Source organism: Limanda limanda, chromosome 18 (genome assembly GCF_963576545.1).
Source record: "Limanda limanda chromosome 18, fLimLim1.1, whole genome shotgun sequence".
NCBI classification, from domain to species: domain Eukaryota; kingdom Metazoa; phylum Chordata; class Actinopteri; order Pleuronectiformes; family Pleuronectidae; genus Limanda; species Limanda limanda.
Window position 1 is genome coordinate 7,970,912 of NC_083653.1, and position 26,744 is coordinate 7,997,655.

General features: G+C 40.8%; 1 protein-coding gene across 2 annotated transcripts in view; it reads left to right on the forward strand.

Moving 5' to 3' along the window:
- Positions 1-26,744, forward strand: part of rngtt (RNA guanylyltransferase and 5'-phosphatase) — a 71,385-nt gene that overhangs the window by 15,556 nt on the left and 29,085 nt on the right. For both annotated transcript variants that reach the window (XM_061091146.1, XM_061091147.1), the window contains exons 9-11: positions 7,748-7,883; positions 10,107-10,178; positions 17,083-17,247. In XM_061091146.1, coding sequence (XP_060947129.1) covers positions 7,748-7,883; positions 10,107-10,178; positions 17,083-17,247 — 373 coding nt within the window. The remainder of the gene's footprint in view (positions 1-7,747; positions 7,884-10,106; positions 10,179-17,082; positions 17,248-26,744) is intronic.

The window sequence follows — 26,744 nt, forward strand, 5'->3', positions numbered from 1 at the left end:
CTTATTCCCTGCATGTGTTTTTAACGCATTCATTGTGTGTCCACTCCCATCCTGAAAATGGAAGTGAAGCTCTATCTGGCCCACTCACCATTCTTTTTTGTTTTGTTTTTCCTTGCTGTTTCTGTAAGACTTTTGGATGACCCTGATTTATATCTCAAGGCTTGTCTTTTTTTGCTCCCTCGTGTCATAACCGGAGGGGGAGCAGGGGTCAGAGTCATCCCTCTCCACCCATCCTTGTTAACCAAAGAGCGTGATGAGGGTTGTGATCACCACTTTCCCTGGCCAGCACGCTTGAGAAACATTTGTGTCTATTCGAAATAATTATCTTAAATGTCTAGCTGCTCGTTTCCCCTCCGAAAACATAAAAGCCCTTTGTGAAACTATAACAGTAAAGGGAGTGCCATCTACCTACACATTTAATCCCAGGGGTACAGACAGCAGAGCATATATTGCTCTGCTTTCTCGTCCCCACCCAACTTCATTCTGTCTTACAACTATTCACTGTCCTCCCAGGCCAGCAACTGAAAGTAGTTATTCCCTAAGATCAGGGAATTTGTACACCACATACTTCAAATTGATGGACTTTGTAAAAAAGGAAGAAAGAAAGAAATGCCATCTAAAGAAATTGAATTCTGTCTTGTGTTTGGCCTCGGGTATGATGTCAACCTCAACAGGACATTTTAAAGTGGGGAACATCTTATTTCTTATTATTTTATCTGTTATTTATTTTCTTCTGGTTTTTATGCCTCTGTGCCGACCACAATCGCTGCTTGAGGCTAAGAATTCACATGATAACTGTGACAGAAAACACTCAAACCTTTCTTTGTTTTGTTTAATTTCCTCTTAAGTTCTTATTACATGTATTACGAGTTGGACAGATATTGATTTAGACTCTTAATGATTAGCAGCATAATATTGAAACTAGGCAATTTGCTCATATTTATCGATTTACAGCAATGATTTCCGTTAAGTTCCATGGCTCATCCATAAAATAATTTTTTGGTTAAATCATTATCTCTTCCACGGATGACACCACAATTTATCTTTCAGTATATCTATTTAATAACTGATACAAAATGCTCTAATCTCAAAAGATTAGTTTGGTCCAGTGTGAAGATTTCCCACCTTTTTATCAGATTTACATCCTTGTTATCCATCAAAATAACATCAAGTTGAGTTTCTGACTTGACCGACGAAATGTTTTTTTCAATAATTCAGAAAGTATGAATTGACAACGAAAACAATCATTAGCTGCAGCCCTATATTTTACAACTGAAGAACTGCTTACTGTTTAGAACAATGCTTTTAAAAGCCACATCTCTGCTCTCAGTGCAGACTATAGTCTGCTGGTGTTGTGTTTTACCAACACACTTGCTTGTCCAAGTTTCCCACTTTGAACCAGCTGGTACTGATGGCATATTTATTACCTCTAATCCCTTTGTGATGCTGGTGGAGAGACACAGCAGGTATGAGAAATGCATAGCTTTGTCAGGGGGAATCATTAATCTCAAATTCATCTCTGTCAAGGTGTTCTCATATTTTCTCACGGAGTTGCTTCTAAGATCAAATATCGTAAGAGCTGTCTACTCACAATGGTCCAAATTTGCCCTAATATGCTCCCTGCACAAGATAATTCGCCTCAGTTGTTAGTTGCCTTGATTAAGATATTTAACCTTTCAAACTCTAGCGGTTGCTCGTTACGATTTTGATTTATCCTGCTTTATTCATCACTTGGTATTTTGTTTTAAAGAGCAGCAGGAAGTCCACAAAGTGTAATTGGATTCATAAACGGTCTATACAAGTAATTTCACAAGAGACAGTGACAGACATTTACTTCTCGTCTGTGTGTTGTATCACCATAAACTGAGTGATTTTAGATTTTTTGGCTATTTCTTAAACACATTTCAAGATGTTGCCTTAGGCTTAAAGAAACTTCGAGGAACCTGGCAAAAGTTGAATTATAAAGCAGTCGATTGGAAATATTTTCCCAGTCAACGTCTGCCGTTGTTACAGTTAAAGATGATTCTCGAAGAGGACACAAAGGCAACAAAGGTGTCTGTGTTTTTGCAGTCTAGCCCTTTTTATTCAGTTTCTCTTTGAAAACTAACAGACGGGAGGATCAACGATTTTGTCTGAATGTTCCCACTTTTGAATTTGCCTGTCTAGGCTGCCAACTCAGTGATTAGCCAACTCTGTTGACCAAACGATAAACATTTGGCATGAAGGTGCCGGTACCTTTGCCGGCACTCTAACAAAACATGTCTTACCCTGAGATGAACACTGTTTTATTTATTTGTTTAGTTATTACCTCTGTTGGGATTCGTGTCCAAAAGATTATGTGATTTTCATGTAGAGTTAAAAACAAAGCCTCTCAATTGTGTGAACGGAGCTCTGACTGCGTACTCCCACTCACTGATCGGAAGCACAACTGAATGGATATTACCCATGATCCCCGGCTTCCTAACCCAGAGGATCTGTCACAAGTTGACAAACTCTGAATATTGGGTATGAATGGTGCTTTTTGATGACTTCTAAAGCTTTCTAAATGATTTACAGTTCAATATTCCTCTAGAACTTGCTGGAGCCTGATTCTGGCAATTTAAGCTTCTCACAGGAGATCGTACCCGCTCACCAAAGTTACACAGAGCAAGAACAGACTTTTAGGTTGACAATTGGGAATGAAAAGAGACATTCTCCCCATTTCAAGTCAGTGAACCATCAAGCTTATTTTAAAGCTGCTATTTTTTAGGCAAAAATATGTATATTGTGTTGCTTTTAGTCTTTTTTAACTAATCTACCATCTAAGTTTGACTTTTTAACTTGCAGGGCCTGATTCTTACTAAGTCTAAGTTGCTGACGATCACTCAGTTAAGCCCTTCTCTCAGGAGATCATACCTGCTCACGAAAGGCTTCATATTGCAAGAGCAGGCTTTCGGGTGCAAACTGGGAATGAAAGAGACACAAATCTCCTTGTTAAAAGTCATTGGTTTAAAAACTAATGAACAAACTGTTGTCATTCAAAGAACTCATCAAGAATCTTTTAATTTGGCCTCAACCATCGTAAAACATCCTGTTGCAGGCGTCAGTATTGGTCTGTCTACATTTAGCATGCAGAGAAGAGTGGAATTGTACCGGCAGTTCAAATGATTTTACTATTGTCCAGATGGAGGGTTTATATCATCACGTAGTACATTGTAGGAGTAGTGGTGCTGCGAGCTGTTAACAGATCTGAGAAGAAAAGATTATTATTTTACAAAGTAGAGAATCTGAGTTCACACCTGCAGTGTACTTGTGTTATTTTTAAGATATGCCCCCTCCACTTTGAGATTTCTCAGTGCAGAAGGAGCAGTGAGGCTAATAAAAGTCCAAAAGGATTGAAGTGGAGTCAAATTAATACCAACCAAATGCTCATATCACGACGCATGCTGGTAAACTGATCTGTTTTGACGGATATTTTAACAGTCACTGCGGGCGAGTTTTTGAATATTTCAGTCGAGTGCAGTGCACTCATGGAAGAAAAAGTAATTTTCCAGCATTATCCCCTCTTAAGGGTTTCTCTTCTAAAATGCCCCATGAAATGAAAAGAACATCTTCCCAGTTTTAATCCTGTGTCCATCTGGTAATTTATCATTCATCAAAGTATTTTTATATCAAAATCCCCCTTTGCTTTTTTCGGTTGTAACAGTTTGATGACTCATCCTCCACTAAGGGATGTTTACTAATTTTGCGACGAATAATGATGCTTTCACTTGGAATCCATCCTTGTTATTATAAATTCTGCCAGCCACTGACTGGTGCACAGGGACCAACGCTGCCGGATTCTTTCCATGTTGAGCTGCTATGGTTATTGTCAACTCTTCTTGTGGGGGCATGGTGCACGCTCAGAGCTAATGGTGCCAGTAAAGGCCGATCAATATCTACGACATTACTTAGTGGTTTTACTAGACACAAAATCAAACGGCACTCTGACATTTGTTAAATAGCGTCTCTAATGAACCTCGGACTAAGTGCAGAACATCACACCACCACTAACAAAACTAAACTTCTATAACTAAAGTAAACTAGGGTATATATATAGACTTCATTGCTTCAGGGTTTAGAATGTTCCTAACTAAGTGCTACACATTGTCCAATTTCAGAACATCATTTCCTCGATGTGTTCATGCAGCGTTGGGACAGTGGAGGTGATTTTTTTTTTCTGTTTTGTTACTAAGTCGTTTATCTCACCTCTAAAGGCTGGCATGGATTAGCCGAGCTTTATGCTCATGCAAAAAAATCACATAACCATCGGTGACGTTTGCAATTTGCAGAACGAAAGTCTTTTTTTTAATGTTGGTGCAAAGCAACTGGTGACTACTGGAAAATAAACCAAAATATTCAGCATAAGATCCATTTTATTCACAAGTCTGTAAATAGTTCAGGTATTTGTGAACTTTAAGAATCTCCTCTTTTGTATCACAACTCAAACTGCTATGGTTCTGAGGCTGGTAAAAGTTTCTGATTGAGATGTTTCGAGCAGCCACATTGATCAAAAACGCCTTCTGCTTGCAATGATAAGTGCTGCGAGATAAAAGGAAAAGTGGTCGCTTTGATAATAGGTGTTAATTAACAGGTATCCGTTTTGAAGATGCGTTTCCTCTTTCAGACATGATAAAAGCTCTCTTGCCTTCACCTTACTTGTTTTCATTTGGATTGAGTGCAACCAATTTGCACATTAGAGGATGTGCACAGTCTTTGTTGTTTTTGAGCGCTAACTGGAGCCCAAGTCTCCAGAGTTGTTTTTCTTTGCTCACAGCAAACAGGGTTTAAAGTATGATTAACATATTTAATCCTCCAAACAAACTAATTAAATGAAATTAAAGGCAGTGTTGTCCTTACCTCCCCCAAAGAGGTTATGTTTTTGTCTACGTTTGTTTGTTAATTAGTTAGCAGGATTGTGCAAAAACTACTTTCCAGGAAAGTTTGTGGAGGGCAGGGTCATGGCCCAAGGAAGGATTTTGGTGCAGATCTGAATCGGGGTGGATCCAGGAGGTTTGAACCTTGTGCAGCTGTGCGATCTGAGAACCATTGTAGTTGAAGATTGAAATATGAGTCTTAAGATTGTATACATTTTTGTTACAGCTACATTGCCAATGTTTGCATTAACGGCTGTTTTCTTCTCAGTCTAGCCTAGGGATGCAAAATTCCGGGAATATTCAAACTTGGAAACTTTCCATGGGAATTAACAGGAATTAACGGGAATATACGGGAATATACAGGAATTAACGGGAATTAACAGTAATAAACTGTAAATGTTGTAGGTAATTTATACTAACTGTATTTACCTTGTCATATACAGACATAAATATAAACATTTTATTTTGTCATGATTTGAGCCCTGAGGAAACTTTGGGCACTTGACTATATGCTTCTGCATCGTTGTGTCATTCTTTACATAGGTCTTTGCACAGTATTTGCAAATGTACACAGCTTTTCCTTCTACATTGGATGGGGTGAAATGTCTCAACACATGACATAGTGCACATGGCATTACTCTGTAGAATAAGATGAGAAAAAAGTTTGTAAAAAAACACTAATGCAATGCCAGAGATATAAATAGTTAGCCAAACAATTGCAATCGTCTGTAAACATATTTTACAATTGATGGATAAATGAATGGAAATAGGCTAGATGAACAATCCTCAATCAGCATGCTTGTATATTTTCCCCAGTAATAACATCGAAACTTACCTGACTAGTCCTGCTCACTACAGCAGTCCTTCATAGCTCTGCTGTAGTGTGCAGGATGCTGGGAATTATCTGTGCATGTGATGGAAGAATGCACAGTGGAGGGTTGAAATAATTCAACGTGCAGCGTGTGCTGCATTCCATTCATCTTTAAAATAGAGTTTTAAATGATGTTTTTATTACTCAGCATTTAATTTGCCTATTTTTTTTTTTTTTCAAAATTCCCCAAATTCCCGAGCTTAACTTCCCAAGGAAAATTTACCTGAAACTTTCCGCCCCTTTGCAACCCTAGTCTAGCCCTAATGATTCATGTTCATGATAGGGATGCACCGATCCGATATTTGTATCGGGATCGGTACCGATATTGAAGAAATTTCTAGATCGGGTATCGGTGACAATGGGCCGATCCATATCGGCTGATCTATTCAGTGTAATTCTATGCTGTGCGCTGTGAGTGACGTCATACGCAAGCAACACGCCGTGCGGAGCCGACAGTGCCCGGCGCCTCTCCCCTGGTTCCCGGTGCGAGCCGAGCCGCCTCCACCGGGGCCGCGGTGCTCCCCGGAACCGGGCTGCCGGCTGCTGGTGCTGCTGCCCCGGTACCGGGACCTGGACCGGGACCCGGAACTTTGCCCACTCCGCACGTCGCCGCCGCTAGCTTCCCCCGGGCGGCTGTGAACCCCGGTCCGGGTCCGGCTCCCGGTCCGACTCCCGGTCCGGCTCCCGGTCCGTCTCCCGGTCCGGGTCCCGCTCCGGGTCCCGCTCCCGGTCCGGATCTCCCGCCCTGCTCAGTTTGAACGGGACCGGCGGAGCTGCAAAGTTGGTGAACTCGCCCGCGGGTGACTTGGAACTGGTGCGGACCATGGGAATCCGACTGTTTAATTAGTATCGGTATCGGATCGGTATCGGCCGATACTAAACCTCAGATATCGGTATCGGAGGTGAAAAAGGCGGATCGGTGCATCCCTAGTTCATGATTAGACTTTATCCTTTTACTTGTCACGAGCAGGTCTTACTTCAACTCCTTTTCTTTTACTGAAGTCAGCATGCTAACCACATAGCCCTGGCCTGTTTCGTTTTGAAACCCCACTTTGCAATGTAGCGTCTGTCCTCAGTCCAGCCTGACAGGATGAAGAAGGGGCTTTGAGATTGTATTCCATTTTTATATTTCATTTTTAAAATTGTCTTTAGTCGCTAGAGAATAGAAAGACAGACTGGGTTTCTCTGTTGCTGCCTCCAAGCTCTGGAAAAGTCCCTTTTCCCATATTAGGTTCTGTCCCTCTATCAATAATTTAATTGATCTAAATCAAAGTTTGATTGATGGTTTAATCTTACTTTTATTTCAGCCTTTGTATTATGATTCTGTTATCGTATTTACTTTGATCTATCTCTGTCTGTTACGGCATTCTTTTGCATTGTTTTTCAATTATATTCTCCACACTCGTTTTGTTTTGATTGCTAAGCACTTTGCTGCAGCCCCTGTTGTTAATGTGCTATATAAATAAATGTGACAGTGACAACTTGACAGTAATATGGTTAAAGAGAGAAAGGGAATGACCTTTAGCAAATGGCTGCTGCTCAGGTCAATTACGTTCAGATGTACATAGCCGAACCAATCAGCTACCAGGTCGCCCTCAGAGAATGTTTTCTAACCTTGTGTTGTGTAAATGTCACAATGTCTGAATGTCTTAATGAGCAACCATTATTACCACCGCCTCAATGCAAATGAACAATTTCTGCATTACAGTTGTGCTGTGCCACAGTTCACAGAATACTCTATTGAATCCTGTGTGGGTCTGTTTCTCAGCAAACAGTCACCAGCTCTATTCACACTGTTTAAGATAATGAAGGTGCAACAGCTCAAGGCTATGTCTTACAAAGATAAAATCATTCTCACCAATAAATGCTTACTTTATCCGTTGTATTGTTTTTAACAATGACTCAAAAACAACAGATAACATTTCATTATTAGTAACACTGTGATTACAGCTGCTTAACGTTTCCTCCTCTCTTCCTGCAGGTACATGATGTTGATCAATGGAAAAAATGAAGTATTCATGATCGACAGAGACAACTCAGTGTTCCACATAGCAAACCTAGAGTTTCCTTTCCGGAAGGATCCACGGCACCACTTAGCAAATACTCTTTTGGATGGGGTGAGTTATTGTCCTGGCTTATACTTTGATTTTTGCAATTTTCCACATTGTGCCACATAAGCTGTTCTTCCAACTTTGCTGAAAATCCCATAAGTCGACCTGTTCTTCTCTTGACTGGAATTGCATGACCCCTCCATCTCCAACTTTGTAGCATTCCCATTCTGCTCCTGCTGCTCAGTCTTGCAGGTAATTGACATCAGTCGCCAGACTTTAGGTGAAAGAAGAGCTCGTCTTGGTCTGTCGGCAGAGCCCGTCAAAGTCGGCAGATTTAAAAGTGATCTTCCATGTTGTGGAGAAATAGCTAGTGGAATGTTTTACAGTTTTCTGGCGATGTTGCGTCTTTGTTCCGCTCTGTTTTGTTCTGGTACTCTCAGCTTTGAGCTCCCTGGGGTGACACCTGGGATTGGTGACTTATCCCTTCCCTGTAATACCAGGCTTAGGCTTTTATCGGCTTGTTTTTGCGGTTCAGGTCTCAAAGGTCCCTATAGGTCCCCGCTGCTCCCCAGCAGCAGGTGCACATGCATCATTTGTTACTCTCCTAAATTAAAGTATTGGCAAGGATTGGAAATTGCTGCATGCTCATGTACTCAGATGAGATTTGATAATAAATATATGGCTGTGTTTTTGTGTTTGGTGTTCCAGTGCTGTTGATTGCAGTTGCCTCATTGTTTTTGCTAAGCAATTTTATCTAAAATAGGAGCGCGCTTCCTCTTTGAACAGCTGCTGATTGATGCGGTGGATTTAGTTTCCTCACTTAGGCAGGACATCTAATTGCAGCGTATTATTTCTCCGTTTGGAGGAGCTGTGCGGATGTGCTTCTAAATTGCTACAAGCTTTGTTTTGACTTGTGTTTATTCATCTGTTGACGCTTCTGGCTCTCCGTTCAGAGAGGCGTGTTTGGCTGTTAGCGGCGAGCCCTTAGCAGCCGAGCTGTGTCGTCTGATATGTTTCATCTATAGCCCGAAGGCACTGGTCTTTGTCTGATGCTATTTTGTTGTGCAGTTCCCAATAAGCCTTACATCAGCTTGTGGTCCAATATTTTATGAATGTGCAGTATAGATTGAATTCCTGGCATTCATCTAATGCATTCATCTACTGCTGTGTTCCCGTGCAACAGTCTAGAGCCCCAGATGCAAATAGGGTGGCAGCCTCCGGGAAGAATATAATTTCCTCCCTCCAACTTCTCCCCAAGTGTTTGTAATACATGCCTCCCATTAACTCCCCCTCTCATCGCCACCTGTCTGGCTGCAGCAGTTTAGTGTTGTGTGTGGTCGGAAAAAACCTGCCTCCTCCACATGGGCCCAACTAAAAAGCCAAAGTTTATATATATATAAAAAAAATTCAGTTCTACTGTATGTGTGAGTGATACGAAAAGAGCAGAGGACCAGAGTCCCTTTTTGACCGACACTGAGTAATGAGCCCAAAGGTTATTTAACTAATTAATTAATCATCAATTAATCATAATCGAGGCAAATGTTTGAAATAACGGTGATATTGATTGGAAGTCATATCATCCAGCTCTAGTCTGTGGTCAGAATGGAAAACTGAATCCTGACGTCTTACCGACTCGTCCTCTGCCCATCAGTTACCGCAGCAGAGTGCAGCTCCTCACTTAAATATTTGATGAGGGTGAAGGTAATAAATATAGTTTTCTAACTGCAGTACTTCACTCTTTAACTATACCAGGTGAAGTATTAGGTCGTACTTTCAATTTGGATACTTCCGCAGCGGTGACGTTTACACATTTGTCTCTGAGGTCATAGTGTTGCATTGTTGTGTAACAGTTCTTTGAAAACTAATTGTGTGTCTGTCAGGTGTCCTGCACCAGCGCTGCACCTGCCTCTCAACTCGAGTCTTACATAATGGATGTGCAGCGCTATTTCTGCTTCATGTCCTTCCACGTGCACACACACACGTGCACGTCCCTAACTCCCTGCTATCCTTCCCATCCCCGCCGGCATCTCCCTCTATCTCCCTCTCTGAACATACATCCACTTGAGAGTGTTCAACCCCCCCCAGTGTCCCATCCTACATAAGGACTTACGCACAGACACCATTTTCCACTTGCTGTGATATAAAGAGCACCAAGACTCTTTCTGTATTTTTGTTCATCTTCTCCATCCCATCCTAAATCTTCGTCTCATTTACTAGGTGTGTGTCTCTTTGCCTCTCTTTTGTTCTCCGTCCCCTCTCCTGACTCGACTCTTGTCTTTTTCTATGCAGGAGATGATCATCGACAAGGTGAACGGTCAGCCGGTGCCCCGCTATTTGATATACGACATCATCAAATTCAATGTGAGTAGCTCGGCCGTCTAAGAATTTCCTGTCTTCCATTGACCTGTCCCCCCTGAAAATGTGCCAGATAAAGTTCTCAGGCAGAATAAACAAACAGCACCTTGTGGGATCCGGTTTTGGTTCATCCAGGCTCTGTAGTATGTGCAAAGGGACATCAGCACTTTGTCAGTCTTGATGCTAGAGCAAGGAGCACGACTTTGCTTGACCCTCACGCCCTGTCACACACTGGGCTCGACCACAGCATTGAGTCTCAACTGACTACGACTCATACAGAATATTTATAAGATAAGTTTCTGAAGTTTTTACCTAAGAAACCGGTTTTCACAAGCTCTGACCTATTTTTATGACAATTGCTTAGAACTAAAATTAAATATTGATTCAAACCTTTCACTTTCTTTCACCTGAGTCAGTCCATCCCCGCGAGTTATAGTTTGCAAGTAGTAGTTCCTCAGGTGTCTCCTGTGTGTATATAATTTTATCTTGTATATAAAATAATAAAATAGCATATTTCTCCTCTCACGTCATTTTGATTCGGCCATTTCTCTTGCACAGCCCAGAGGACAACATTACAAGGTTGTTAACTGCTACCACTCTGTAAATGATTTCATCCCTTCAACCAATGTGCGTGCTGCTAATGCTAATGCAGGCAGGCACCAAGACAAATGAGCTCACACTTTGCCCTGAGCAAGCCTCTGCTTTCTTCCTTATAAAAACTTGATGAGTGCCTCGGGCTCCGGGGCGAGGAGCGGGCAGCGGGTGAGGGCGGTTACTCCGGCCATTATAGTTGTCTGTCGCCTCCTTTTCTCCATCGATCAGAGGATCGCACAAGCAAGCGGCTCAATAAAGTCTCCTGTAGCGAAGGGAACGTCTTTGTAAGATGGTGCAGAGGTTAGCAGCTCCACATGCACCACAGCACCCTCCCTCCCCCCTAGCCATCACCAAAGCGCTGTTGTATTGATCCTCGCTGGCCATTATTAGCCTTCACCATTATCTGTGCTGGGCTGCTCCATGGCACAGAGGCTCCATCCTGAGATCGAGGATGGAAATGCTGCAGGAGGGAGAGGACGCCTCCTGCCAGGCCTGTGGCCTTACGTGACACCTCGCTTGTTTGGAAAGTCAGGGAGAAACACATCACTGGTACGCTTTTGATTAGTGTGTAATGAGGAGTGTGTGCCTTTTGCCGTGGTGGGTAATCTGCGCATTGAGTCGGAGTTTGCCTTTCACATTTGAACAATGCAGCAGGACATTCTGTGCTTGCACATATTCACAACAACACAGAAATCTCTTTAGGCTTTCAGGGGAGGGTGCAGCAACATGCAGGAAGCCGGATGTAACGTTTAAATTCTGCTCTGGAGATCCCCTGCTTTTGTTTCCAGCACATCAACACCAGCATTGGCAGATTTCACCAAAAGCTCTCTTGACATCTTTGTCTGTGTCTTCTATGCATGTGGAAGGTTTTCTCACCGGAGAATGTCAGGAGATTATCCGGAGTTCAGTGCATGTCTGAAAGCAGCTAAACTTTAATAAGTTTAGCTGCTTTAAGGGAGATGGCAGAACAAAGTTTCGAAAAATGTCCGGAGCAACTAACTGCGCTCTCACACCTAGAACATTTCAGGAAACTGTCAGGACTTCAGTGTTTGTCTCAAAGCAGCTTAAGAGAAAATAATTGTCAACATCAGATGAATAGCTGAGCAGACATTAGTGCTAATAACGGTCCGAGTAAGAACCTGATCTGTTCAGGGACTCTTCCATCAGCCCTGTTTACGTCTGCTAGAAAAGTTTGTCTGAATAGGTACATTCTGGATCTCTGCAGGACTATGAATAGTCACTAGGCTGCGTCACTCTTTTCAAACCACCGGCAGCATCACTCCTATGAGGCACTGCAGCTCCTCTGAAGTCACTTTTCACCTGCAGTTTGCTGTCATGCTGAGCACAGTTCAAGTTTGTGTGCCTGCAGTTCTAATGCTGAATTTGTGTTGGCGTCTAGTGACTTAAACCGCAGTTGCTTTCATTTACTCATAAATCTCTTTCCAATCCAAATTTTGCCTGTGATTGCGACATCAGTCTCCACCCTCATGGGACATTGGGACATTGATTAAAGAAATAAGTGGTTGTTATGGGGATAATTATAGTAAATTTCGGCCAGTGCAATGAATTTTCTGTCGTATACTGATGTACTTTATTGTCAGGCTCGAACCCCTACCACTCTCACTGTCTTTATTTTCAAGTTAATCCCTTTAACTGTTGTTTTATTGGATTAATAATATGAAGATAATGAGAAAATCACGAATGAAGACATTTGTGATTCAGTTATTTTCTCTTTCTTTGAATTATAGTCCAGCCCTTTAAAGCGTGCTGTCGTGATGTGACAACTCTTCGCCATGGGTAACTTTTTTTGTGGTGGTTTGGAAGCTTATCTGACAGGTTAGCCCATCTCCTCATTAAAGTGACTCATAAAGGAGCAGGAAGAAAAAACCTTGGAGGTTCTTGCATAATAACTAGATAGACTGTTGTCATTAACTGGGGCCTACAGCCTTTCAGTCTAGAGTTTCAGACACAAACCGTCACCCAAAGCCAGAAGAATGGAAAGAGAGAGGAGTCCCTGCTCTTAATGTTGATAGATGGTGATCAAATTAAGTTGTAGGCAGGTTATTTGTTCCCATATTCACTCTTTAGAACTCCACTAAATTGTTCTTCTCTGTTGAGACACGCCGTTTATAATACCATTTATTATCGTAAAAACACAGAATAATCCATCAGACCGATAATTAATCCTTTACAGTTGTTGCCATATTCTTCAGTTGATTCTCTTGATTCTGCATCCCTCACGTTTAATATTTAATGTGTGTTATATGTAGATTTCTTATGCATTCTGCATAACGTAACCTGAAGTGGGTTATGTAATGCATTGCACTGTTTCATGTTGGATTTGGCACAATCGGTTAAGTTTCTTATTCAAGCCGAGTGTCCATTGGTGATGAATGCATCTGTGGATTAATTGTGTTGTATTAATCAATATTATTTAAAGAATCTATAGAACTTCATATATTAATAGACACATATTATATTTTAAAGATTGGAATCAGCAATTTCATGCCGTTTCTTGTCAAAAAATGAGCAGAATGCAAATAAAACCCACAGTGATGATAGTGAGTGAATATTGAGCAGAACAAATGGCAGCCAAAAGCTATCGAGACACATTACCCCTGAGAGCGCATGCCGCCACCCAGGTCCAAAAATCCTCTTAAATTCAATCAAGCTGCACCAGATTGCACACATTCATACATATCAGTCCCCTTAATGTGCCTGGGTTTTTTTTCATCAAGATCCATGAATTTTTCCCTGGGAAATCTGGGAAAATGGAAAAATAAAATGGCCTTATCTCGAAATGTTAAAGAAAGTCATTAAAAACTCCTGGATATGCCCGTTTGTCTGGTTCCGGGCCAAATTTTCAAGGAGTTCTTTCTCTGTGTTTGTCCAAGCCTTCCATAAAGTTTCCTGGAAATCATTTTTGGACAGGGAAAACATAACCTCCTTGGCTGAGTAAAAAAATAAATAATACGGTCTGATTTCATAGGTGTAATAATCAATCTTTTCCTTCTAATGTTGGATTAACAAGCCACGTATTTGCTGCGTTTTCCCCAAGGAGCAGGCATGGACAGCACATGCCTTGAATCATCCACACTTACATCTCGTTCTGTCCTGGTGACACAGATGACAGATGGTGCAGAGTGTGTGGGAAATGATACCAGCTGTTGCTCCAGGAGAGTGCTGTGTGGTTTCTGCACTCTTTTAAGTAAAGCCTAAATGAGATCTGGAACTTTGTTTTGCCTGTGACCTTAATAGTGGTTGATGGATTGTCCATATAGAGTTGTTAGGGATGCATTACACGAGTTGGACAGACTCAAAAACAAAGTCGTGGAGACACAGTCACAGCATTCAGCTCCATTATCAAGCGTATGCATTGGCAAACAATTGCCTACTTAGAAATCCAGGATGGTGCAACATGAGCAATGAAGTCATAGCAGGCAGCCAATATCCGTTTTTTTTTTACCCAGTTTGGTTCACTATCTACTTATGGCATTTACATTTTTTTTGCAATAAATTTTTTCTTTTTAGTTGTGTTTTGGAAAGGTTGTTTCATAAAGTTTTTGATTAAATAACTAATTGATTTTAGTCAAACAAATGTTCATCATAGAAACACCAAAGGTTAATTACAGACAGGCACTCACTCAATGAGACATACCAAACAGTCCCCTATTGAAACCACATTTAGATTCCAGATTCTAAGCAGGCCTGATATTTTTCCTCATGATCCATTAATTATTCTCTGACAAATCAAGTACAACGTTGAGAAACGCCCTGTCTCCCAATGTTGAAAAAGGTGTGGGAGGGGGGGGGGGGTTCCTGGATCCGCCCTCTGATGCGGATCAGCACCCAAATTTAATTGGTTCTCTCCTGACCCATACTGCATCCTTCCACCAAGTTCCGTGGTAATCAGTCCTGTAGATAACCAACAGACACACATAACCTCCTCAGCAGGGGTATTCATATTAAATAAAGAAAAGCAGCAAATTTGAGGTTCCGAAACCAGATAATATTTTGCTTTTTCACATTAAAAACCAACTAAAAGCTGCGTTGATTATCAAAATACTCCTTGATTAAATTCCCTGAGATCTATTAATTGCTTAATTTCTAAGTTGAACCTGGTCAACTGGACTAAATGAGCTGGAGTAAAGCAGAATCCTCCCGTACCACATGCAGTTCTAATTGTGAAACTCGAATATTAGTTGAAGTTGGTTTCCAAACTGTGTATTTCATATTACATATAACAGCTTGAATGCAATTTTCTTCCTCCTGAGAGCTATTTTTTCAAATCATCTCTATATTGTGGAGAAATAATAAGTACAAAAAGGACTCCTTATGAAAAACAAAGCAGTCAGGCTTCCCACCATGTTTTAAAAGTAATGATTGTGTTTTTATCTCACTAAACATCAGTACACATAGCTTGCAACACTTTATTTTCTCTGGTTATACAGTCTCATAATTGCACCCTGCTGTTTATATGTATATGTTTATAAGATTTTTATTGTACTTGCTCACAAAAGGACATCCATTCTCTGATTGAATTTATCTTTTTTGGGATATTTATGACTCACAAGTCAGTACAATGTTGTATTTGTAGTTAATCTTGACTCATTATTGTTCATCCACCTCCTCATCCACTTTGAACAAGAATCTTTTCCTACCCCCACTTCCAATATTCCTATAGAAAGCTCTGGAGAGGAGACATGGTCTTTACCAAACAGTAATAAAAGCAGAATACAAATGCATCTACCTGCTCGATTCCTCTCTATATAGATTAAGTTGTATTGATCCACAACCCCCTGGTGTCAGAACAATACAGGTGTCAATGTAACATCACATTTGTTTTCAACCTTTCATTTTACATTCAACATTCTAAACAACACACACTTTACAGTGAACAAAAAGACTTTGAATATCAAGAGAATCATTATAAGACAAACAAAACATAGATACTAATGTCAAGATGGTTTACATAAGGAAAAATCAAGAGTCCTAAAATAGTACCCTGGGGCCCTCCATAGGAAAACAACCTTCAATTGAGGAAACATTATCCCGAATTTACTTTGCTGAGGATACTGGTGTGTTCGGTAGATTACAGCTGTCAGAAAGTATTTGTTGGAAGTTATTTTTAAATGATCTTTTCTGCCCGACTTATCCAGGTGACGTAGGAAATTCTTTCTTGGCACAAATGAAATGTCAGCTTGTTTGCTGAGTTTGAGCTCGCTCTCTCTCTCTAATAACTTGTGAGAAATATTAAATGTCAAATTGTTGTCCTGCGTTCCGTCCATGTGGCAGAGTTACAGAACTCACTTTTCTCCTCATTTCTGTTTTTTTTTTTGTTCTGACAAAAGTGAAACCAGTGAGACATTTTTGTTTAATCACTTTTTTCAATTTAGCCGTGGAGATAAGTGGTGGTTTGACCGTGCGGTACCAGGGTGGTTTCATCACAACTCCTTTGCACCGTTAAACACTTTCAAGTGGTCATACAGTGCTGTTGGGCTGTGTCGCTTCGCTTGGCTGCTCTCATTTTCTTCTGAGCTTCTTTATTAATAGCCGGGGGGCAGGAACTGAAGTTTTGTTGTCATTGCGTTTTTTTCCCCCTTTGCGTCCGTCTCTGTGGTTCACCAGATGGGTTCGATGCCCCCTTTGCTCCGCCTTAGTGGCCCTGTCTGTTTCAGAGGCAGTGATGGGGCTCCGGTTGCTGTGCTCGACTGTGCACGTGTGGCCAATCATGGGAAGAAGCGGTTGTCATAGTGACAAAAAAAGCTAATTCCACTGTGCTGTGTTATAATATTCCCCCAGGCTCCACTGATGCTGAGGTCTTGTTTTCCATTGCCCACTGTACTGCTCACCTATGGTGTAGCTGTAAATGAGACATCTAAAGCTGGATGTTATTATGTACAACAAGGTTTTTTGTTACTAGTTAGGGCTGCATTTATTGTTTTCTTGAAAGATCCACGTACAGGCAGAAATTACTGGAAACACGTCCAATAACTTCCCTAAGTCCGAAAGACAATATGATAGCGAAAAAGTAAAAGCGCAGTAATCAGATATAAGAAAATCATAGACTGCATGTGCATGTAAAAATGGACGTAGACTTTGCGTCCAGAAAATGAAGTCAAAGCTGAAGCGTCTAAAACTTGTATGACCAGCAGAGGACGTCTCCACTGGTTGTAAACAATTCCTTTCTATAGAAGTCTATGAGAAAATGAGTTATCAGATTTATGTCAAAGGATGAATGTAATGTTCTTAAATACATGTTTACATCAATTACCTTCTCGGGGTACATTAAGAAATGTTTGCTTTTGTGTTCCAGGGGCAGGCTGTTGGCCAGTGTGATTTCAACATTCGTCTGTTATGCATGGAAAAGGAGATAATATCTCCGCGGCTTGAAAAGATGAAGACGGGACAGATCGACAAAACCAAGGAACCTTTCAGTGTCCGGAATAAGCCCTTCTTTGACATTCATGCAGCAAGAAAGGTGAGGTGAACTCTCTCTCTTTGAGTTTGTGAGAAAGTAATTTCACAGCTACCTCACTGGTAACTGTTTTTCAGGGCGGCAGTTCTTTAATTGACTTGTTTATACCGGGAGACGTGCTAGAGCAAATGCAACTGAACTCAACTCGGACTGGTGTCTTAAAGAAGGTGCATTCTTGGGTTGAGTATGGAAACAGGGCCCCTTGGGGTAAGCCATGAAAAGTAATATGCCACAGTCCTTGATGCTGTCTCCTGCCATTTGTTACACCTCAGATTCAGGAGAGGACATTTGCTAATTTCAGACCAGGAGGGACCTTTTGATGATTGTCCGGCCATGTGTCGTAAACCTTAGTAGCATGTCCCTCCAGATGCATTCTGGTATGTAAAAGTGTGTGAATGTTGAGCAAATATGTCCGAAATGATCTTTTTACTTTGTTTTTTGGAGTCTACCAAGAATTTCATCCACAGGATGTCAGGATCTTTGATTCAGTTTTGACCATTGGAGCTGGTTCTAAATGTCAATACTGGCCCCTTAAAAGGTTGTTCTTTGTGGTAAATATAAAATTGTTGTAGCCCAGGGAACTGTCTTATACCTCTTCTACACCAAAATTAGCAGGTATATGTGGGACTTTTAAATCTATTTTTTTACTTTTATGGAACAAACAAGTTGTTGTCTAATCAAGAAAAATAATCAACATATTAATTGATATTGGAAATGATCATTAGCAGTTTGAACTGCTGGGTTCCACTGATTGGTGAAACACATGCAGCGAGCCATGACCATGAATCTCTGCTGCCGGAACCTGTTGTGTGTGTTATTCATCAACTGAAACTTATTGCCTTCTGCCTTACTGAATACACATTTCATATGAAGAGATGGCATCTGAGTAGAGCATTTCAATACACTGCTTATGTAAGTCTTTATTGTTTGCTTTTGTAAGTAAAGGAACAGACATGATTTCATAGATGTTGTGGGCCTTAGCTTAGCTCCGGGCATTTCTGTAATTTGCTCGATAATACCAAGAGTAAAATGCTGTCACTCTTTACCACTATTCCAGTTGACATGAGAATAAGTTTTGTGTTTAGCCTTTTCTCTTGAATTTGTAAGATAATAAATGATCACAGCTCCGGTTATAGCAGTGTGCAGTTCACAGTATGAGGGCAGCAGGGCTTTTATCCTCTGAATAGCTGCTCAGCCCTCCTAAGGCCTGCACTTGTGCCCTAATATCCGTCTGTGGGAGGTCAGAGCGCATTAATTTCATGTTCTGCTCGGGCCGAGATCAGTCGGAAATGTTGGCTCTGCACATTCACAAATGATCAAAGTATAGGGAGGGGGTGAAGTTTGAGACATTTCTCGTCTTCCTCTGCCAACACTGCTATCTGTGTGGTTTTTTTACCTAGTAAATTCTTGGTATGAATGGCTTGGTTATCCCTGATCTAACCCTGTGCCACCCACTCCTCTAAAAACCTTTTGTAAGAGATCACCCCCGACTCTTTGGGGGTTCGTGTTGATGAAGATACTGAAGAAATGAAGTCATCGGGACCACGGCTGCTTTCTGACTGTGCTATTGTGTTGTTCGTCGGCCATCTGCTCCCCATACAGTCATATCTCTGTTGTACGGGACATGAGAAGTAGGAAACTGGAATCTATCTCATTAATTCATTGCAGCACAAGTCTCCTATGCATGGCATATCGAGCAGAAATTCCATTTGGGGATATTTCAGTTCCAAGCTTGAGTTGTGTGATGGCTTTTGTCTGTTGCTAGGCTGCTGTTTTTCATCTCTGACACTTACATATTCATGTCGGCATTTTCTCACCAGATAGGTTTGTTTATTCCTTTTGCTTCCTCCACTTGTCCAATTATCTTACAAAGACCCCCTTTTGTGGCGTGGAATTTGTACTCCAGGACAACCAGATAATTTCGGTTTGGAATTTCCCTCTTGTTGTATGTTGAATGGACGTGAAGGAAAATGCATTTTGAACAGAAAATAATTCAGAATTTAATGAAACTCTGTGGATCCAGTTTATCGTGGACTTTCTGGGTTGCAGACATACTTGCATTATCTTTAAGCAATTCGATTAATTTGATTTGTTGGCATACATCTGATGTGAACCAGGCCCCTTCGGTTACAGTATATGCTAGAGTCATGTTGGTATCTGCGTTTGTGTTTGCTGATATGTGCTGACAGGAAAACTTTTATTTTACGGAATAACCAATGCAAAAAACATGTGCTTCTATGTTCATATTTTATGTTAAAAGTTGGATATTATGAATTCAGGTTCTATATATTTGCTTGAATTTAATTTACCGAAGAAATATAATAAAATACAAAACTCATTATTCAAATTAGTTACTTGTATCTACTCATTAACTGTAATATCTACATAAAATGTGATGTGTAAAAAGACCATTATTTTGCTTTTTGTCTTCAATTATTGAATTAATTGGTCTTTGTTGTACCTCAACTTCATATCAAATCTTAAACACCAAAAATAAAGTAGTTTTCATGAGGAGCTGTGGAGGTGTAAGGAACCTGTTTTGTGTGCTGCATCTTCCATGCCAAAATGAAAGCAATCAAATGTCCAGTCACAGCCTGGGGGCACAAACCCTGATTGCAGCCTCTCATGTCTGAGACAAGCTGACTGCAGCACTGACAGTCTGCCATTCTTGTATAAACCATTTCCTAGGGCACCCCAGTGGCCTGGTGTTGATGGTGCAATCCACATAACTGCAAAGTCCACAAGTCGACCCCTTGTTGCTGGTCATACACCTCTCTTTCTTCTCACCTTTCCTGTCTAGATCAGTAAATATCGCCAAGAAATAATTGAACAAGGAGGAGCTGCTAAAGTAACCAGGGAGGCAGGTCTCCTCTCTAAAGTTTAGGTTTTTTATCTGGGTTTTGTGAACCTTCCATAGAAATATCCAAGAACACAGTGTGAAGCAAAATCCAATCATTACCTGACATCCTTGGAAACAATTCTTCGGGTTTTACACTCATGTCTGAAAACAGCTTAATACTGTTCATGAAATCCTGTTCCCCAGTCTTATTATGTCTGTGTCCACCGTGTACCCAGTCAAAACATTAATAATTCCATTTATACAGCACCTTTCGAAACTGTCATTATAGTGCCTCAGAAAGGACAAATAAAGACAACAAGAAAAACAATCAAAATCCCAGCAAGGGCTGTCAAATAAGCTCTTGTATCAATTTAACAATGTGCGCAACAAGGAGATTAGTTTGTTTTCTCAGTGTAATGCACTTGTATAATGTGATTTGATGCTTGCTGACACAGTACATTAAATACACACACGCATTGCAAAGCTTAGCAATTTTAGAAACGTCTCTGTTGGTGAGGGCACCGGTCAGGTAGCCACAGAGTGCGTTTCTTTTCAGGGAATTGGGAATCAAGTGAATTCTGGGATTCCTGGTCATTTTCTTGCTCAGTGAACCCAAGGTGGAAATTGGCAATTTGGAAGAATGTAGGAATTCATATTCCTCTGAGCTTTATAGGAGTGAGTGTGGGAGAGTTATGAGGCCATAGAGAGCTGAAGCTGATATCTGCAAATTTCCATAGAAAGTGGGCTTAACGAGTCAAGGAGCGTGAAGTAAAACCTTGGTTTTATTCCATCAAATGCAAAGCTAATCTTTTTGTAAAATTGTGTTTCTATACTAACCCTAAGTTTTCCTTAGATTTTTGTTAACCACATCTCTTTAGAATTTAGAATTTTTTTGCTCAAAATCAAAAAATTCCTAGGACTTGTCACTTCCCCTTCATTAAAACTATCATCTTGATTTAATATGATTTCCCATCTGAATACATCCCTTGATGTGACATCCACCAATTATTTGTACAAACTAAAATTGTCAAGCTCCAAAACTGGAAATATTTTGAATAAGAGTTATTTTACCTTTTCAGTACTGAGAAATCTAATCTATGAGACATTTTTAACATTTGCAGAGCTCAACCGTAATTTATTTCTCATAGTATATCCAGATTTAATAAAGTCACAATTTTCTAAAGGAAATTGGATGGTGTTAATTGTCTTTGCCCTCACAGAATATCTAATATCCCTCGCTCGTTTATCATCCCCATAAAGAGATTAGAGCCTAAACTGAATAAAGTTTCCCCCTCATAAGATTGAAAACTCCAGTTGACCCCAGGCCACCACCCAGGGACTCTGAGGAGTCCAGTTAGTGTTAAAGTGATAAAGACTTCAGGTGAGAGAATGGATTTTCTAACCCGAGAGTAGATTTCTTGTTGATATACCTTTTTGAGATTGAATTTGGATAGAGGCCTGAAAAGTAGTTATCTAGATACTTTTTAAGATTGTAGTCTTTTAATGGAGCTCGAACCTAATCACACCGGTTGAGATTAGAGTTTAGTTTAGGAACGGAATACTAAGCAGCTGAGAGAATAGACTAGAATGTGAATATTGAAGTGCAGTGTCAGTGTGGCACTTGTATTGTTTGCTTTGTTTTTTTTATCTTTCACTGAAGAACGCCACTTTGCAGCTGCAGTTTCATCAAAAGAATATGACTTTAAAGGTAATTTATTTTCTGTTTTCAGATTTCTGATTGTGTTCTTCATGGTTAATTCTTGACTATAAACCAAGTTTTCTGTTTCTTGAGACAAATCTACATCAAGGTGTCTGACTTATCATGGGAACCTTTGGCTCTCACCGTTAGGAGCTAGCTTCTTTGTATTCAAGACATTTAAAGTAAAGATAAGCTAATCCACATTGATTTATAAGTTAAACCAGTGTTTTATCTGTGCAAAGAAAGATACTCTCTCTCCCGGTCCAGGTTTCTAGATAAGTGGTAGCGCAAGGTTCACCATTGTCTCTGGTGTAGTGGGTCTTGACAAAAAGCACAAGTGCGATGCCAAGACTCTTCATTCTTTCCTTCCCCTCCCATCTGCTCAGTCATCTGTGACAGTCCTCGAATCAATGTTAATGTCACCCTCTCATTGTCCTCCTGTTGATGTTATACCTGGACCCAGGATGAGTCAGAGTTCGTGTCACAGCATGTTTGTGGTGGCCTGGCTGGAAATAATGGAACTCCTCCCAAACAGCATGTCTCATTAGCTGAGTGCTGTCAGTCTGGAGGTTCCTTGCTGCTCAGCGACCTCACACCCCTGTGAGCTGTCGAGTCTCCAGCTGTCTGAGATGGAAAAGCAAGACCCCTGGTCTCTACTGGCCTGGTCGCTGCTTTAACAAAAGTCAAAATTATTTGCTGGTACATGGCTGAATGAATGTACATTTAAGTAATTATTTCTTACCGGCGCTTGTTAATTGATTATCAACCATTAGCCGATGAGATAAAAATGTTATATAATGGGGAATTTCTCTCAGTTCTTTTTTTCACAAGGGGGTAAGTCTTACATAAGCATGTAGCAGCATAAACAACTTAAATTGAGGATTCTCTCTCACTCACACAAACCCGTCGGTCACAGGCAGGAGAAATCCAGGTGCTTCAGGTGAGTGATTGACCGTTAAAACGACCATAGTTTTTAGTGTCCTAGGCAGGTAGACATCAGCGTAACTTTCCTCTTTTAGGTGTGGATGTTCCAGTAAAGGCAACAGGTCACTCCAATGCACATGAGAGTAAACTGCGTACACTTTTATAATAATTACCCCCAGTATGAGACTAGGCCAACTAACAAGAAGCCCTGCTCATTTGAATTCAATTTCAAATAGCAAAATGTCCACATACTGTGGGGTCAGCCTGCTCAGATGCTAGTGATGTCCAATTGAAGACCAATTGTATAAATTAGTCAAATTCCTCTTTGTTAGTTAATGTTGAAAATCTTTTAGCTGAATCTGAGCTTCATATCTGAGTTATTTTGTGAATACTCCAATGTATCTATTTGAGTTCAAATTAAACCGTAGATGGTTCTTTGAGTCTGTGTTTCAATCACTTCTCAATGTTGTTATTGTATATTGTTAGTATTAATTAGTACTAACGTTGTTAGTCTTAAGTAATGGCTGATTAGTTAAGCAAAATCTGCCTTACTGGCCTCTAAACCTACTGTCACATTTGTTTGACAGAAAGAAGGTGGGATCTTTGTGGCGTTGATGGTTAATATCTCACAGCTTTAACCGCATGTCCTGCTTAATTTACGACACGCTGCGACAAAGCATTCATCGGCCTCCACCTTTGGCCTCGGTAATACTCTAATCCTCCACAGTTGAGTTCAAGAGCAAGCTGCGCTTCATCACCTGCATCGTCTCCCCCTCTCTCTCGCTGCTTCACCCACTCACAGAGGGAAACATGTTCACGGTTGTGTAAGGGCCTATGCTGCTTGGAAGCACACACGACATGGACTCGATGACTAATATTTGTTTACCTCAGTTGCTTTGAGATTTTTAAGTTTTCTCCAAAGCCTCCAAGACATTATGCAACATCTGATGATGCACGGCACATCTATACAGTAAAGGTCAGACTCGCTGTCGAGAGAAAGATCGGCTCAATGTGAGGTAGTATTGAGTGTAACGCCTCATTTAATTTGTTCTGCCCGCCTGCTCACCATGTGTCTCGCAGGCTCGGAGTGGATGTACCGGAGGAAAGGAACATGCGTCCTCTGGGTCAGATTAACAGGTGTTTTTCTGCCGCCTGTCCTTTCTGTGGGACCCATGGTGATGCCCAACACCGCTGCCATAAAACCCATGTCCATTGTCATTTTTTTTCTGTACTGTGCGGATTTTTATATCAAAACTTTATAAAACAACCTCTTTCTCATTAGAAGAGATCAGCAAGAGATATTTCAAGGCCAGACATTGTGGGTGGCTGTTCAGAAGATGTTTCAATCCTACCGCCTGCACGTTTTAACGAGGTGCCACACCTCACCTGAAATAGATGGACAGTTTCCTGTTGTGTGGCAAAAGGGCAACTCCAGTATGTGTCTGATTCTCTGGACTTCATCTAAGAAAATGGCTATAGGCAGCATAGATATAGCAGCATGTCATCAGATCACAGGGAAGGGCTGCCTCCTGGTCTCCTCTTCACACTGACTGTCTGCTCTCTGTATGAATGCGTCTGAGTGTGTGGGCTGTGACAACCAGCAGAGTTCGGCTCTACTGTGCGTTTGTAGTCGTCGGCTCGTCTTTTCTCTCCAGCAGAAAGGCTGGTAATGTGTCTAACTGGCAGAGATCAAGCCAGTTAGCCCAGGCGTGCACTGTCCGATGTTCCATCCCTCCAACCTGAAGACTAGAAATAAAAAAATGCTTATTATTATAAAATGATTGTACATTCACTATTCTGTTGCATAAAATCTTGCATTCTCAGTGGTCCCGGTGGGAAATCAATACTCTCTTTGCATTTAGTAACCTGATACATAGACCGGTCCTGTACTATAGCTTAGGTGTAGACGTGTCTGTAGAAGTAAATGTTCTCTCCTTGGTGTTATATCCAGACCCAGACCCTGTCACAGGAGGTCAGTAGTAACCTGGCTGGAAAGAAAGGAAATAAACTCCTCAGCATCCTCATTAGCTGAGTTCTGTCAGTCTGCAGGTTGCTTGTTGTTCAGTGACCTCACATCTCTGTCAGCTGTCGAGACTCCAGAGAAGAAAAGTGGGACCTCTGGTCTTTTTTGGCTTTGTCTCTGTTATGTGTTTGCTTTAACAAAGTAACAAATCAAGTTTTGGACTTGATTATTAGTATTTGACTGAATCTAGGCTTAATAACTGAGTTGGTCTGTGATGATTCAACTTTCCACTGAATTAAAATGCTGCTTTGAGTTTATCCCACTTATGTTTCCATTACTTCAGTATGTTATTACAAGTCTTAAGGATTCTAATCTGCTTTACTGGCCTGTAAACTTACTGTAAAACAGAAAGAATGTGGGGTCCTTGACTTTGACAATCCATATCTCATGTTCTGCCACAAAGCATTCATGAGCTTGCACCTTTGGTCTTGGGCATTGAGATTCACTAGAGATCCCATGTGCTGCTTATGCGAGCACCACATGCCCTGTGCAGACATGGGGTGTGTTGTGTTGGTAATATTGATGGTGCGCTGGGTAGCGTACTAAAAGATTCCATTTGTCTGACCTTTCGCTCTCCAAGTAAAGGCCTCAGCCAATCATTGTACACTATCATAGTTTGTACTACAACTACTCGCTCCTCTGCAGGATCCTGTCTGATAATTGGAAAAAATCAAGACTTTTCCAACAAGCTTTATGATACAATAATTATTAATAATAGTAATTAATTAAAAAAATTGACTGAGGTAATAAATTAAGAGTTTAAATGAATTAACCTTAAATTTGAACCTTAAATGACAAACGCTTCTTAGCTTTTCGCTATACAACAATTCAGTTTCCTGCTGTGCCTTGTTATTTCTCCTCCCGGACTTTTCTACTTTATAGTTTATTGGTTTAATCTCTAACTGTTAATGTCCATATTTATCTTTTCCATGTCATCACCAATGGCCATGTAAAATATGGTTTTAATTGTAGTTGCAGTCAAAGAACAATCCATCAAAAGTCACATTTTTTAAAGACGTTTAAGTTCTGCAGACTCTGTAACCTGGTTTGACTCTAGGCCAGCCAGTCAGTGGTTCAGCAGCCACGTCTGCACACTGGGATATGGGCTTTCAGTTTAATATGGAACTGCAAACTGACTTCAGAGGGGCTGTTCACATTAGGCTTGAAAAAAGCCCCTAGCAAGAGCCTCGTGGTCTGATTGGAATATCAATCCAGCCTCTCTAGTTTTGATTCAGCCCCCGCAACGAAACCTCTCAGTGCAATGAGCAGGAGCAGGAGCAGACAGCATGGCTTCAGAAAGGGAACATCCATCGTGTCCGACCAGGGGTTTATGGAAAAGCTTGAGATATTTTACCCAAAATTAACCATATTGTCGTTGTTTTTTTACTAAGGCCTTGTGCCATTGATGCAGTGTTCATAAAAAATCCAAAGTATATTTGACTATAAGTTGAAGATATATTCAAAATACATATTTAAAAATACTTATTTTTCATTCTAAGCTTAAACTACAAAAGCAGGAAGAAAAAAAAACTAGTTCACCTCAAGCTGTATTTGGAGCTTTTTAGGAAATTGTATTATCCTCATTGCAAATTTTTACAGATGTTTTGTCAGCAATTAACTTTGAACTTATGGCCAATGTCCAAAATCTAATGTCAGTAAGGGGGTAATTTCATATCTAGCTGATGACTCGTATCGTTACTCGTTACTTTTCTTGCCTGTGTAAATTTGGGTTGTGCCGTAGCAGATGGAAGTTTTAACGACAGTCGTTATCTCCTTCCATCTCTGTGATTATTTACCATATGGTGTGCCGTGGGCAAAAGCTTTTTGCGACGTCGTTTGGGATACGTTTTTAGAAAGTTTGTTGCCGTGCTCTCCTCCGTCGACTCTCTCCCTACTGTTCAACATGATTCTCACGTAGGTGGGGAAAGAGGTCTGTTGTGGGGTCTTCAGCATTATTTGTAAAGTACAGCTTTCTGGTCCCTGTCGGACTTTTCCTACCACACAAAAAAGTCCAT